Source organism: Symphodus melops, assembly GCF_947650265.1.
Source record: "Symphodus melops genome assembly, contig: scaffold_203, whole genome shotgun sequence".
Lineage (NCBI taxonomy): Eukaryota > Metazoa > Chordata > Actinopteri > Labriformes > Labridae > Symphodus > Symphodus melops.
Window position 1 is genome coordinate 24,245 of NW_027636631.1, and position 12,500 is coordinate 36,744.

Below are 12,500 nucleotides of genomic sequence, written 5' to 3' on the forward strand. Positions count from 1 at the left end.
CCGAGACCAGGTCCGGTTTGTAGAAGTCATACGCATGCTGCATGTGGGTACCTCTCAGACCTACACACACACACACACACACACATCTGTTTGTGTTGCCGTGGTAACAAACACATGCTGACTCTCTGACTTCATCAGTGCGCTCACCTCGCTCAAACGCCAGCGGAGCGTTCGGACCGACCAGCATGGCCACCGCTCCAGCGCCCCCCGTAGGCCGAGCACTTCCTGTGGCATAGACAGCGATGTCTGCTGCCACCACCAACGCATAGCGACCTTTCAGAGACGACGACACAAACATGAGCGTCAGATCAACCAATCGATGAGCAGCTGAGATGCTCAGTGACCAATCAGGTTTCACGCGTTTAAAGGGACAGTTCACTTAAAAACAAGAAGTCACTGATGACTCCAACGAACACAACAGGAAGTCCTCACCGTCCCAGGAGCTGGACTCCACCCAGTTGACGGCGTTGAAGAGAGCGGCGGTGCCTCCGTAGCAGGCGTTGGTGGTGTCGACTCCCTCCACGTCGGTGTTTCCAGAGTCCTCGAACAGCTGCATGACCACCGTCTTCACAGACTTGGACTTGTCGATGATCGTCTCCGTGCCGACCTCGAGCCGGCCCACACTGTCGTAGGACAGGTTGTTCCTCTCCATCAGCCTCTGCACCGCCGTCAGGCACAGCGAGTTGATGTCCTCGCAGTCTGAGCAGAAGCCCATCCGAGCCTGACCCAGTCCCACCGTGTATTTACCCGCCGCCACGCCGTCAAACTGCTCCAGCTCTGCCTGCTCCACGTACTGAGACGGGAAGTACAGCTCCATGGCGATGATGCCCACGTCTTTGGGCCACGGCCCCAAACAGCTGATCGAGGCGGATCCTGGCATCCTGGGGGGGGGGGGGGGGGTGGGTGTCAGTTCGTTTTAATTACTGAAAGACAATGTTTGTAAAAAGGGGAGGGGCTATTGAGGAGCGAGGGTTTCAAAAGTGACCAAGTCAGTAGACTGAGCCGGTGTAATGGTGTAAAGAGTGACCGTGTCAGCTGATGACTTTAAACAGACTGAGCCGGTGTAACGGTGTAAAGAGTGACCGTGTCAGCTGATGACTTTAAACAGACTGAGCCGGTGTAACGGTGTAAAGAGTGACCGTGTCAGCTGATGACTTTAAACAGACTGAGCCGGTGTAACGGTGTAAAGAGTGACCGTGTCAGCTGATGACTTTAAACAGACTGAGCCGGTGTAACGGTGTAAAGAGTGACCGTGTCAGCTGATGACTTTAAACAGACTGAGCCGGTGTAACGGTGTAAAGAGTGACCGTGTCAGCTGATGACTTTAAACAGACTGAGCCGGTGTAACGGTGTAAAGAGTGACCGTGTCAGCTGATGACTTTAAACAGACTGAGCCGGTGTAACGGTGTAAAGAGTGACCGTGTCAGCTGATGACTTTAAACAGACTGAGCCGGTGTAACGGTGTAAAGAGTGACCGTGTCAGCTGATGACTTTAAACAGACTGAGCCGGTGTAACGGTGTAAAGAGTGACCGTGTCAGCTGATGACTTTAAACAGACTGAGCCGGTGTAACGGTGTAAAGAGTGACCGTGTCAGCTGATGACTTTTAACAGACTGAGCCGGTGTAACGGTGTAAAGAGTGACCGTGTCAGCTGATGACTTTAAACAGACTGAGCCGGTGTAACAGGTTTAAAGAGTTTGTGTTTGTCTTAGTTTTTAAACTTTCTCATTGATGCCTCTTTGTTTTGTTTTAAATTCTAATCGGAATATTTATCATGATCATTAAAAACTAAACAATCACAGATTAGCACGGTATCCATTTCCACCGCTACACCAGCTAGCATGTTAGCTACTGTAGTATTTTGACCCTAAACGTGTTTATTAGATATTATTACATGTCTTCTTTCCTTCACATGTATAAACTACATTACCCACACTAAACAAAGACATGCTGATCTCTCTCCTACAGTCACATTTAGACTCACTGGGTCAAAGGTCACCGACAGGTATTCCTTTAAAGTCTCGTGAAGGGTGAAACTGACGGTGAGACACTGAAGGGTTAATAATCTCTGACTGTAGTTTAAACTGTATCAATAGAAAATATTTCTTTAATATAAAAATATGAAACAGTCAGATCATCATCGCGTTTCTACCCGGACACATTATCTGACGGACCCGCTCAGACAGCAGCTTAACATTAGCTCCAGTTTAAAGGTGTTTCTATGATCATAATATTAGCAGACAGCTAACAGAGCTGACAGGTCGTCACTAACAGGTGAGTGCTCATCAGGTGACCTACCTGTGTGTAACGGTGACTTCCGGACAGGTAAAACGTGAAAAACTCCGTGATGTTAAAAGTGTCCCTTTCGCTGTCACCGTATTTATCTGTTCCGGTGACCGAGCAGCGGACAGCCTTCACTGCAGCACCGGGCCTTCCGTCCAATCACAACTCACAGATGACATGCGCGTTAGAAAGTCCCGCAGACTCCGGGCCAATCAGAAGTCAGGAACCACCACCACGCGCCGGAGCCGTAAGGACGGCCCAATGGCGTCATGGGTTCGATGTCTGGTGAGAGAGAAGCAGCCAATCAAATGGAGGCAGTGACTCCTGGCGCGGCGGGCACACTATACTGAACAGCGCCGTTTCCATGACAACCACGCCGTGATGACGTCAGCGCTCAGGTACTCTGAAGGTAATTTTTAAATTCACGAGAGAGCAGATAGTTTTTAATAGTTTCATATCAGCTGTGACGTCACGTGAGGACGTCCTTCACTTCACGTTTTTATATTGATTTTGAATAAAACTAATTTGATTATTGTTTATTAAAGTGAAATATGAATGTCGATCTTTAGGTCAAAGACGTCAAACATTATTTTATTTTGTTTGATAATCCAGACCTGGAAGTGAATGAATGCTTTTATTTTGTTAAATAATCCCGAATAAATCTAATCAGCAGGTGTGTATTGTAACTAATGTCTTGTGTCCTGCCTGTCTGTATACTGCTACTGGATGCCTTGAATTTCCCTCGAGATCAATAAAGTATCTATCTATCTATCTATCTATCTATCTATCTATCTATCTTTGTCTGCAGAGCTTCAGTGATGAATAATACACAGAAATATCTTTATAGATTTAAATATGATCATATGAAGTCTGATGAAACGGGTGCAGAGAGACTCATTTATTTAATCGAGTATATATCTATATATCTATATCTATATATATATATATATATATATCTATATATATATATATATAGATATATATATATCTATATCTATATATATATATATAGATATATATAGATATAGATATATATATAGATCCTTCAAAAACTGATGAAATCACTGTTATCCTCTCTTGTGTTGAGCCCTAACCCCCCCCCCCCCCCCCGCCCACAAAGAGGAGTGGAGTTACCCTGACGTGTTTAAATGAGGACAACAGGCTGTAAGGAGGACTATTGATTATTTTATTTAACTCAAACATCTTCAACAACCAAACATTCAGATACACACGTCTTTTAACTTCAGAGTAAAACATACACTGGTCAGATCAAATGAATTTCATGAATATTTAAAGGTGATGCAACCTGAGGCGTGATGACATCATCTGAGGCTTTAACATAAAGAACATTTTAACGCTGTGAATGTGATAAGCCACACACACACGCACACACACACACAGTTTATAAGAAGAGGACGTTAATGTCTAATGTGAGTCTCAGAAACCAGGAAGAGGGTGAGAGGTTAGGGGCGGGGCTACCTGTGACTGACAGGTTGCTACCATGGTTACCTTAAATTCTGGTTCAGAGTTTAGCAGTACTAACAGAAGCTCTGAAGAGATGCCATTATTAAAAATGTTTTGTTAACAGACCATATTTGGATAAAGAGGGCGGAGCTGTAGAGGAGAAAGGACCCGCCCCTTTGATTAAATCTGGTCACTTCTGGTTCGAAACACAAAGAAACAGAAAATGTTCAATAAGTAAAGATTTGTCCCATATTGGGTCAAAGTCAGCAGACAGAGGGGACGGAGTTAGGGGCGGGGCTACACGTTAATGACAGGCTGCTACCATAGCAACCAGGAAATTGTTCAGAGTTGGGCTAAAAGAGTTAAAAGAAACTCTGAACAGTGTGTAATTAGCATTTTCCTTATTAATGCCAGAGACTTACTTTATCTGATAGCTTAGCACATGCTAATCACATGTTCCCATAATGACCACCCTTTTGATACCCATATTTGGTTATATCCTGCTCCAAATTGCAAACGTCAGACTTGTAAACGGTAACGATGAAGACGTCCACTTCTTATAAACAGAACGTTATGATAGAAGCTAAGTGTGCATCATCACAGCAGCCTGAATAAGTCAGTGACACACAGTACCTTGATGAACTCGTGAAACAGAGAAACAGGGAAAACAAAATCAGTACTGATGACATCAAACTTCTGTTTCCAGGCTGGACGGACAAATCTGTCATCTTCTTATTGAGCTGACGAGTTTCTGTCCCACAGTAACAACAGCTGACTTCCTGCATGGGGCTCCAACTCCTGCAAGACCACACAGAGGGAATAACACGTCAAATACAGTCAACTCCTGCAAGACCACACAGAGGGAATAACACGTCAAATACAGTCAACTCCTGCAAGACCACACAGAGGGAATAACACGTCAAATACAGTCAACTCCTGCAAGACCACACAGAGGGAATAACACGTCAAATACAGTCAACTCCTGCAAGACCACACGGAGGGAATAACACGTTCAAATACAGTCAACTCCTGCAAGACCACACGGAGGGAATAACACGTTCAAATACAGTCAACTCCTGCAAGACCACACGGAGGGAATAACACGTTCAAATACAGTCAACTCCTGCAAGACCACACGGAGGGAATAACACGTTCAAATACAGTCAACTCCTGCAAGACCACACAGAGGGAATGACCACACCTGGCCTTAAATAAGCTCACCTGTCCGTCCCTGCTGATCTGCACCTTCTTGTGGTCGTTCCAGGGGTTCAGGATGTGCTGGCTGCAGTGGAAAGGTAAACTCTCTCTGTGGATCCAGTCCACACTAAACACCCCACCCAGACCCACCAGGCCCCAGTCCTGGCAGCTGTCCCTGCTGACGGCTGACGTCATCCGAGCGTAACCCTGGAAGACAAGCGTCACAAACATGAAGGCGGTGTGAAGTCCACTTTGTGCTGCAGGTTAGTCTCCTGTTACCTGGAAGTGTCCGGAGCCCTGCACAGAGAAGATGAGGATGATGATGCTGTTGTCCATAAAGGCTCGGCTCAGTTTGGTCTCGTTGCTCTGCGTGGTGGACCAGATCCCTCTCTGCTGGGAGATCTCGATGTTCCTCATGTTGCTGCTCTTCATGATGAAATATCTCATGGAGGAGAGCAGCAGCTGAGGAGGGGAGGAACACAGAGACCCATCTGTGAAGCAGCTTACTATCAGACCACCTACTGTAACAATACTCTGCACTAGGTGCATTGTGGGTAATGAGTGCGTCCCTCGCACACACACAGACAGAGGTTTACCTTCCCTGAGGAGGCTGGGCTGTCGGAAGGAGTGTCCACAGAGGAGGAGGCGGGGTTTTCACACAGCGAGCTCTCTTCCCTGCTGTTGGCTTTCACCTGAGGACGTCCTGAACCGGCTGCAGACCTGCACAACCTGACACAAACAACAACAACAACAACAACAACAAACATCTTTAAATGTCTCACATGGGTTCTGATTGGTCAGTGAGCCTCGTGTGTGTCGTCTCCTCACCTGTCGCTGGAGGAGTTGGGGGGTATTTGTGGGCTCTTTGAGTTCCTCATGGAGATTTGGGGTCCCTCCTCTGATGACATGGGTCGGGGTCTCTGCCCGATCCCTGTGGGCTGCTGAAGCCCCGCCCCCTGCTCCTCTCCTGTAAGCACCTGAAGGACAAAGATTAGAGCTGATTGGTTGAACCTGACTCACAAACTGAAAGAGAAATGGTGCATTCACTTCACAGGTCGGAAAAACGAGTCTCCGAGTTGTAAAATGCACAAAAACACCTGCTCAAGTCGGAACAACAAGACAGAGCAGCTGCAGGTGCACAGCACACCTGACACAGGTGTAAACATGATGTGTGTGAGTGAGGATTGGACGGAGGGAGGAAAACGTTCAGGTGGACAAAGAGCTCAAAGATCCCGGCTGAGTGATTCACGACTTTCAAGAACAACCTGACAGCTGAACAGGTGATCTGACAGCACAGGTAGAGCACACAGGTAGAACACAGGTAGAACACACAGGTAGAACACACAGGTAGAGCACACAGGTAGAACACACAGGTAGAGCACAGGTAGAACACACAGGTAGAACACACAGGTAGAGCACACAGGTAGAGCACACAGGTAGAGCACACAGGTAGAACACAGGTAGAACACACAGGTAGAACACACAGGTAGAGCACACAGGTAGAGCACACAGGTAGAGCACACAGGTAGAACACACAGGTAGAACACACAGGTAGAGCACAGGTAGAACACACAGGTAGAACACACAGGTAGAGCACACAGGTAGAGCACACAGGTAGAGCACACAGGTAGAACACACAGGTAGAGCACAGGTAGAACACACAGGTAGAACACACAGGTAGAGCACACAGGTAGAGCACACAGGTAGAACACACAGGTAGAACACACAGGTAGAGCACAGGTAGAACACACAGGTAGAACACACAGGTAGAGCACACAGGTAGAGCACACAGGTAGAGCACAGGTAGAACACACAGGTAGAGCACAGGTAGAGCACACAGGTAGAGCACAGGTAGAACACACAGGTAGAGCACAGGTAGAACACACAGGTAGAGCACACAGGTAGAACACACAGGTAGAACACACAGGTAGCGCACAGGTAGAGCACACAGGTAGAACACACAGGTAGAGCACAGGTAGAGCACACAGGTAGAGCACACAGGTAGAACACACAGGTAGCACACAGGTAGAGCACACAGGTAGAGCACACAGGTAGAGCACACAGGTAGAGCACACAGGTAGAGCACACAGGTAGAGCACAGGTAGAGCACAGGTAGAACACACAGGTAGAGCACACAGGTAGAACACAGGTAGAGCACAGGTAGAACACACAGGTAGCGCACACAGGTAGAGCACAGGTAGAACACACAGGTAGAGCACACAGGTAGAACACACAGGTAGAACACACAGGTAGAGCACAGGTAGAACACACAGGTAGCGCACAGGTAGAGCACACAGGTAGAACACACAGGTAGAGCACAGGTAGAACACACAGGTAGCGCACAGGTAGAGCACACAGGTAGAACACACAGGTAGAGCACAGGTAGAGCACACAGGTAGAGCACACAGGTAGAACACACAGGTAGCACACAGGTAGAGCACACAGGTAGAGCACACAGGTAGAGCACACAGGTAGAGCACAGGTAGAACACACAGGTAGAGCACACAGGTAGAGCACAGGTAGAACACACAGGTAGAGCACAGGTAGAACACACAGGTAGAGCACAGGTAGAGCACAGGTAGAACACACAGGTAGAGCACACAGGTAGAACACAGGTAGAGCACAGGTAGAACACACAGGTAGAACACACAGGTAGAGCACAGGTAGAGCACAGGTAGAACACACAGGTAGAACACACAGGTAGAACACACAGGTAGAACACAGGTAGAACACAGGTAGCACACAGGTAGAACACACAGGTAGAGCACAAGTAGAACACACAGGTAGAACACAGGTAGAGCACACAGGTAGAACACACAGGTAGAGCACACAGGTAGAGCACAGGTAGAACACACAGGTAGAGCACAGGTAGAGCACACAGGTAGAGCACAGGTAGAACACACAGGTAGAGCACAGGTAGAACACACAGGTAGAGCACACAGGTAGAGCACAGGTAGAACACACAGGTAGAGCACAGGTAGAACACACAGGTAGAGCACAGGTAGAACACACAGGTAGAGCACACAGGTAGAACACACAGGTAGAGCACACAGGTAGAACACACAGGTAGAACACACAGGTAGAGCACACAGGTAGAGCACAGGTAGAGCACAGGTAGAACACACAGGTAGAACACACAGGTAGAACACAGGTAGCACACAGGTAGAACACACAGGTAGAGCACAAGTAGAACACACAGGTAGAACACAGGTAGAACACACAGGTAGAGCACACAGGTAGAACACACAGGTAGAGCACAGGTAGAACACACATGTAGAGCACACAGGTAGAACACAGGTAGCGCACAGGTAGAGCACACAGGTAGAACACAGGTAGAACACACAGGTAGAGCACACAGGTAGAACACACAGGTAGAGCACAGGTAGAACACACAGGTAGAACACACAGGTAGAGCACAGGTAGAGCACACAGGTAGAACACACAGGTAGAACACACAGGTAGAGCACACAGGTAGAGCACAGGTAGAGCACAGCTGCACCTGTTCAGAGAGCACCAGGTAAAGAGAAGATGACCTACAGACACCAGGGTCCTGATGATGGACTCGTCCTGTTGGCTCCACGGTTTGGAAGGACACCTGATCCTCCGGAGGAACAGGTTGTGCCACTTCTGCCTCAGATCAAACACCAGAGCTGCAGCCTGTCGGACATTTATAATGATGATGTTTCTCACAGAAACACCTTGACCAGGTGAGTGTTCAAAACAGCAGCAGGTAACTCACCTCACTGTCACACTGAAACACCAACCAATCATCAAGCTTCATCTCAGCCAGCTCCTCCACCTCGCTGTCACTGAGCTCCTCCAGGGGAGTGTCTGCAAGAGAGGACGGCCCACACACACCTGTTACACCTGTGTGTGTTACCTGTGTGTGTTAGCTGTGTGTGTTACCTGTGTGTGTTACCTGTGTCTGCTACCTGTGTGTGTTACCTGTGTGTGTTACCTGTGTGTGTTACCTGTGTGTGTTACCTGTGTCTGATACCTGTGTGTGTTACCTGTGTCTGATACCTGTGTGTGTTAGCTGTGTGTGTTAGCTGTGTGTGTTACCTGTGTGTGTGTTAGCTGTGTCTGATACCTGTGTGTGTTACCTGTGTGTGTTAGCTGTGTCTGATACCTGTGTGTGTTACCTGTGTCTGATACCTGTGTGTGTTAGCTGTGTGTGTTAGCTGTGTTACCTGTGTGTGTTACCTGTGTGTGTTACCTGTGTGTGTGTTACCTGTGTGTGTGTTACCTGTGTGTGTTAGCTGTGTCTGATACCTGTGTGTGTTACCTGTGTGTGTGTTAGCTGTGTCTGATACCTGTGTGTGTTACCTGTGTGTGTGTTAGCTGTGTCTGATACCTGTGTGTGTTACCTGTGTCTGATACCTGTGTGTGTTACCTGTGTGTGTGTTACCTGTGTCTGATACCTGTGTGTGTTACCTGTGTCTGATACCTGTGTGTGTTAGCTGTGTGTGTTAGCTGTGTTACCTGTGTGTGTTACCTGTGTGTGTTACCTGTGTGTGTTACCTGTGTGTGTGTTACCTGTGTGTGTGTTACCTGTGTGTGTTACCTGTGTGTGTTACCTGTGTGTGTGTTACCTGTGTGTGTTAGCTGTGTCTGATACCTGTGTGTGTTACCTGTGTGTGTTAGCTGTGTTACCTGTGTGTGTGTTAGCTGTGTGTGTGTTAGCTGTGTGTGTTACCTGTGTGTATGCGTGTGTTACCTGTGTGTGTGTGTTAGCTGTGTGTTACCTGTGTGTGTGTGTTACCTGTGTGTGTGTGTTACCTGTGTGTGTGTGTTAGCTGTGTGTGTGTGTTAGCTGTGTGTGTGTGTTAGCTGTGTGTGTGTGTTACCTGTGTGTGTGTGTTAGCTGTGTGTGTGTGTTACCTGTGTGTGTGTGTTACCTGTGTGTGTTACCTGTGTGTGTGTTAGCTGTATGTGTGTGTTACCTGTGTGTGTGTGTTACCTGTGTGTGTTACCTGTGTGTATGTGTGTGTTACCTGTGTGTGTGTTAGCTGTATGCGTGTGTTACCTGTGTGTGTGTTACCTGTGTGTGTTACCTGTGTGTGTTACCTGTGTGTGTGTTACCTGTGTGTGTGTTAGCTGTGTGTGTTACCTGTGTGTGTGTTACCTGTGTGTGTGTGTTAGCTGTGTGTGTGTGTTAGCTGTATGTGTGTGTTACCTGTGTGTGTGTGTTACCTGTGTGTGTTACCTGTGTGTGTTACCTGTGTGTGTTACCTGTGTGTGTGTGTTACCTGTGTGTGTGTTACCTGTGTGTGTTACCTGTGTGTGTTACCTGTGTGTGTGTTAGCTGTATGTGTGTGTTAGCTGTATGTGTGTGTTACCTGTGTGTGTGTGTTACCTGTGTGTGTGTGTTACCTGTGTGTGTGTTACCTGTGTGTGTTACCTGTGTGTGTGTTACCTGTGTGTGTGTGTTAGCTGTGTGTGTGTGTTAGCTGTATGTGTGTGTTACCTGTGTGTGTGTGTTACCTGTGTGTGTTACCTGTGTGTGTGTGTGTGTTACCTGTGTGTGTGTGTTAGCTGTATGTGTGTGTTACCTGTGTGTGTGTGTTACCTGTGTGTGTTACCTGTGTGTATGTGTGTGTTACCTGTGTGTGTGTGTGTTACCTGTGTGTGTTACCTGTGTGTATGTGTGTGTTACCTGTGTGTGTGTTACCTGTGTGTGTTACCTGTGTGTGTTACCTGTGTGTGTGTTAGCTGTATGTGTGTGTTACCTGTGTGTGTGTGTTACCTGTGTGTATGTGTGTGTTACCTGTGTGTGTTAGCTGTGTGTGTGTGTTACCTGTGTGTGTTAGCTGTGTGTGTGTGTTACCTGTGTGTGTTACCTGTGTGTGTGTGTTACCTGTAACTCGGTGAACAGCAGGATCCTGGAAGGCGGAGTCAGGAAGTCTGGAACAGCCTCCAAAGACGACCACAGTGATGGGCGTAACCACAGAGCAGCAACGAACGCTCGCCATCCTGTGACCTCGACTCATCTCATTATAGATCAGCCAATCAGTGGGCAGAGTCTGAGGGGACCTCACCGAGTCAGTCTACACACACACACACACACACACACACACTAAAGATCAATCAAACATTTTTACTGAGCATGCTCAGTAGACAGGTGTGTTGTGTGTTTCCTGTCCTGCTCCTCTGAGCATGCTCAGTACCTCCTTGTGGGCGGGGCTAAGGATGGAGGTGGGGTGGAAGATGACTTTCTTCTCTCTGGTGCTGGACAGCAGGGAGGTCTCTGGGTTCATGTGGACCAGGTTCGGGTACATGCCGGTCACCAGTGCCGCCTTCACCACGGCCCAGTTTTCCGAGTTCAGGTTCACGTCCCGGATGTCGCTGCCCCCCCGAGCACGCACGAAACCTGCCGGACAGAGACGACCGATGTTTTTAACCCTTGAATGGTCAGACCTTCAGACTCAGTTATGATGGCGACTTCCACGCCCCCGGCTGTGACACGCCGGCGGCGTGACACGTGCAGCGCCTGAGCGCTGTGACAGACGTCACCTGAGTTACGCTGAGAACAAACTGACCGATGGCTCGGAGCTGACCCAGCAGCTGAGTCCTCATCCCCAGGATCATGTCCATGGTGGCCTGAGACAGGAAGTTCTTCTCACAGAAGGATCTCTCCCAGCCATCACTGCGAGCCTTCTGCCACGCCTGAAACACAAACAGGATGCTCAACCCAGAGGTCAAAGGTCAGGGCCTGACTCACTGCAGGAGACACACTCTAGTGGACGCTGAAGGAACTGCAGTTAGTTTTTAGAGGTCAGTGTGAGGTCATGTGGTCTTTGAGCCTTTAATGGAGACGTGCGGGCACGAGGACTGTAGCCTCGATACACGTGACATCATTTCTGCCGTGTGGTCCTTGAAGGTGCTGGAAAGTTATTACATTTACCTGGAAGGCTCGGAGCAGGGCCACGCGGTCCTTGAAGGTGCTGGAAAGTTATTAAATTTACCTGGAAGGCTCGGAGCAGGGCCACGCGGTCCTTGAAGGTGCTGGAAAGTTATTAAATTTACCTGGAAGGCTCGGAGCAGGGCCATGTTGTCCTTGAAGGTGCTGGAAAGTTATTAATTTTACCTGGAAGGCTCGGAGCAGGGCCATGTGGTCACTGAAGGTGCTGGAAAGTTATTAAATTTACCTGGAAAGCTCGGAGCAGGGCCATGTGGTCACTGAAGGTGCTGGAAAGTTATTAAATTTACCTGGAAAGCTCGGAGCAGGGCCATGTGGTCACTGAAGGTGCTGGAGGTGAAGCGTTTGCGGCAGAGCAGGGCGGCTCGTTTAAGGGAGCTCTGAGCTGGGAGGATGAACGGGTCTCTGTAGGCCAGCGTGCAGGCGATGGTTAGGACCGGGTCCAGACACTTTAGGACCACAGCACACAGGACCATCTTCCCCAGGTGAGGCTCCACAGGTAGATCAGCCAGGTGGTAGCCCAGGTCAGTGAGGTCCTCATTCTGATCCATGGCATCAATTGTCTGAGGAGACAGAAGTATGAGTCTCTGCTGCGTTTCATTGAATAATCACGAGTATCAAGAAGCACAGAAGCAAC

General features: G+C 48.4%; 2 protein-coding genes across 2 annotated transcripts in view; both read right to left on the bottom strand.

Annotated features, from left to right (window-relative positions):
* Window positions 1–2,583, bottom strand: part of LOC306819275 (talin-1-like) — a gene marked incomplete at its 3' end in the record, with an annotated part of 22,446 nt that extends 19,863 nt beyond the window's left edge. The window contains 4 exon segments of the mRNA XM_079373045.1: window positions 2–60; window positions 148–273; window positions 433–881; window positions 2,299–2,583. Of these exon segments, the coding sequence (XP_079229171.1) occupies window positions 2–60; window positions 148–273; window positions 433–880 (633 nt within the window). The 5' untranslated portion in view covers window position 881; window positions 2,299–2,583.
* An 865-nt stretch (window positions 2,584–3,448) lies between these two features.
* The window catches only part of ythdc2 (YTH domain containing 2), a 22,532-nt gene continuing 13,480 nt past the window's right edge, over window positions 3,449–12,500 (bottom strand). The window contains exons 20-30 of the mRNA XM_079373044.1: window positions 12,154–12,426; window positions 11,484–11,610; window positions 11,112–11,314; window positions 10,802–10,991; window positions 8,684–8,775; window positions 8,482–8,601; window positions 5,773–5,921; window positions 5,541–5,673; window positions 5,224–5,406; window positions 4,969–5,151; window positions 3,449–4,545 (exon numbers count right to left, since the gene is read on the bottom strand). Coding sequence (XP_079229170.1) covers window positions 4,480–4,545; window positions 4,969–5,151; window positions 5,224–5,406; window positions 5,541–5,673; window positions 5,773–5,921; window positions 8,482–8,601; window positions 8,684–8,775; window positions 10,802–10,991; window positions 11,112–11,314; window positions 11,484–11,610; window positions 12,154–12,426 — 1,719 coding nt within the window. The 3' untranslated portion in view covers window positions 3,449–4,479. The remainder of the gene's footprint in view (window positions 4,546–4,968; window positions 5,152–5,223; window positions 5,407–5,540; window positions 5,674–5,772; window positions 5,922–8,481; window positions 8,602–8,683; window positions 8,776–10,801; window positions 10,992–11,111; window positions 11,315–11,483; window positions 11,611–12,153; window positions 12,427–12,500) is intronic.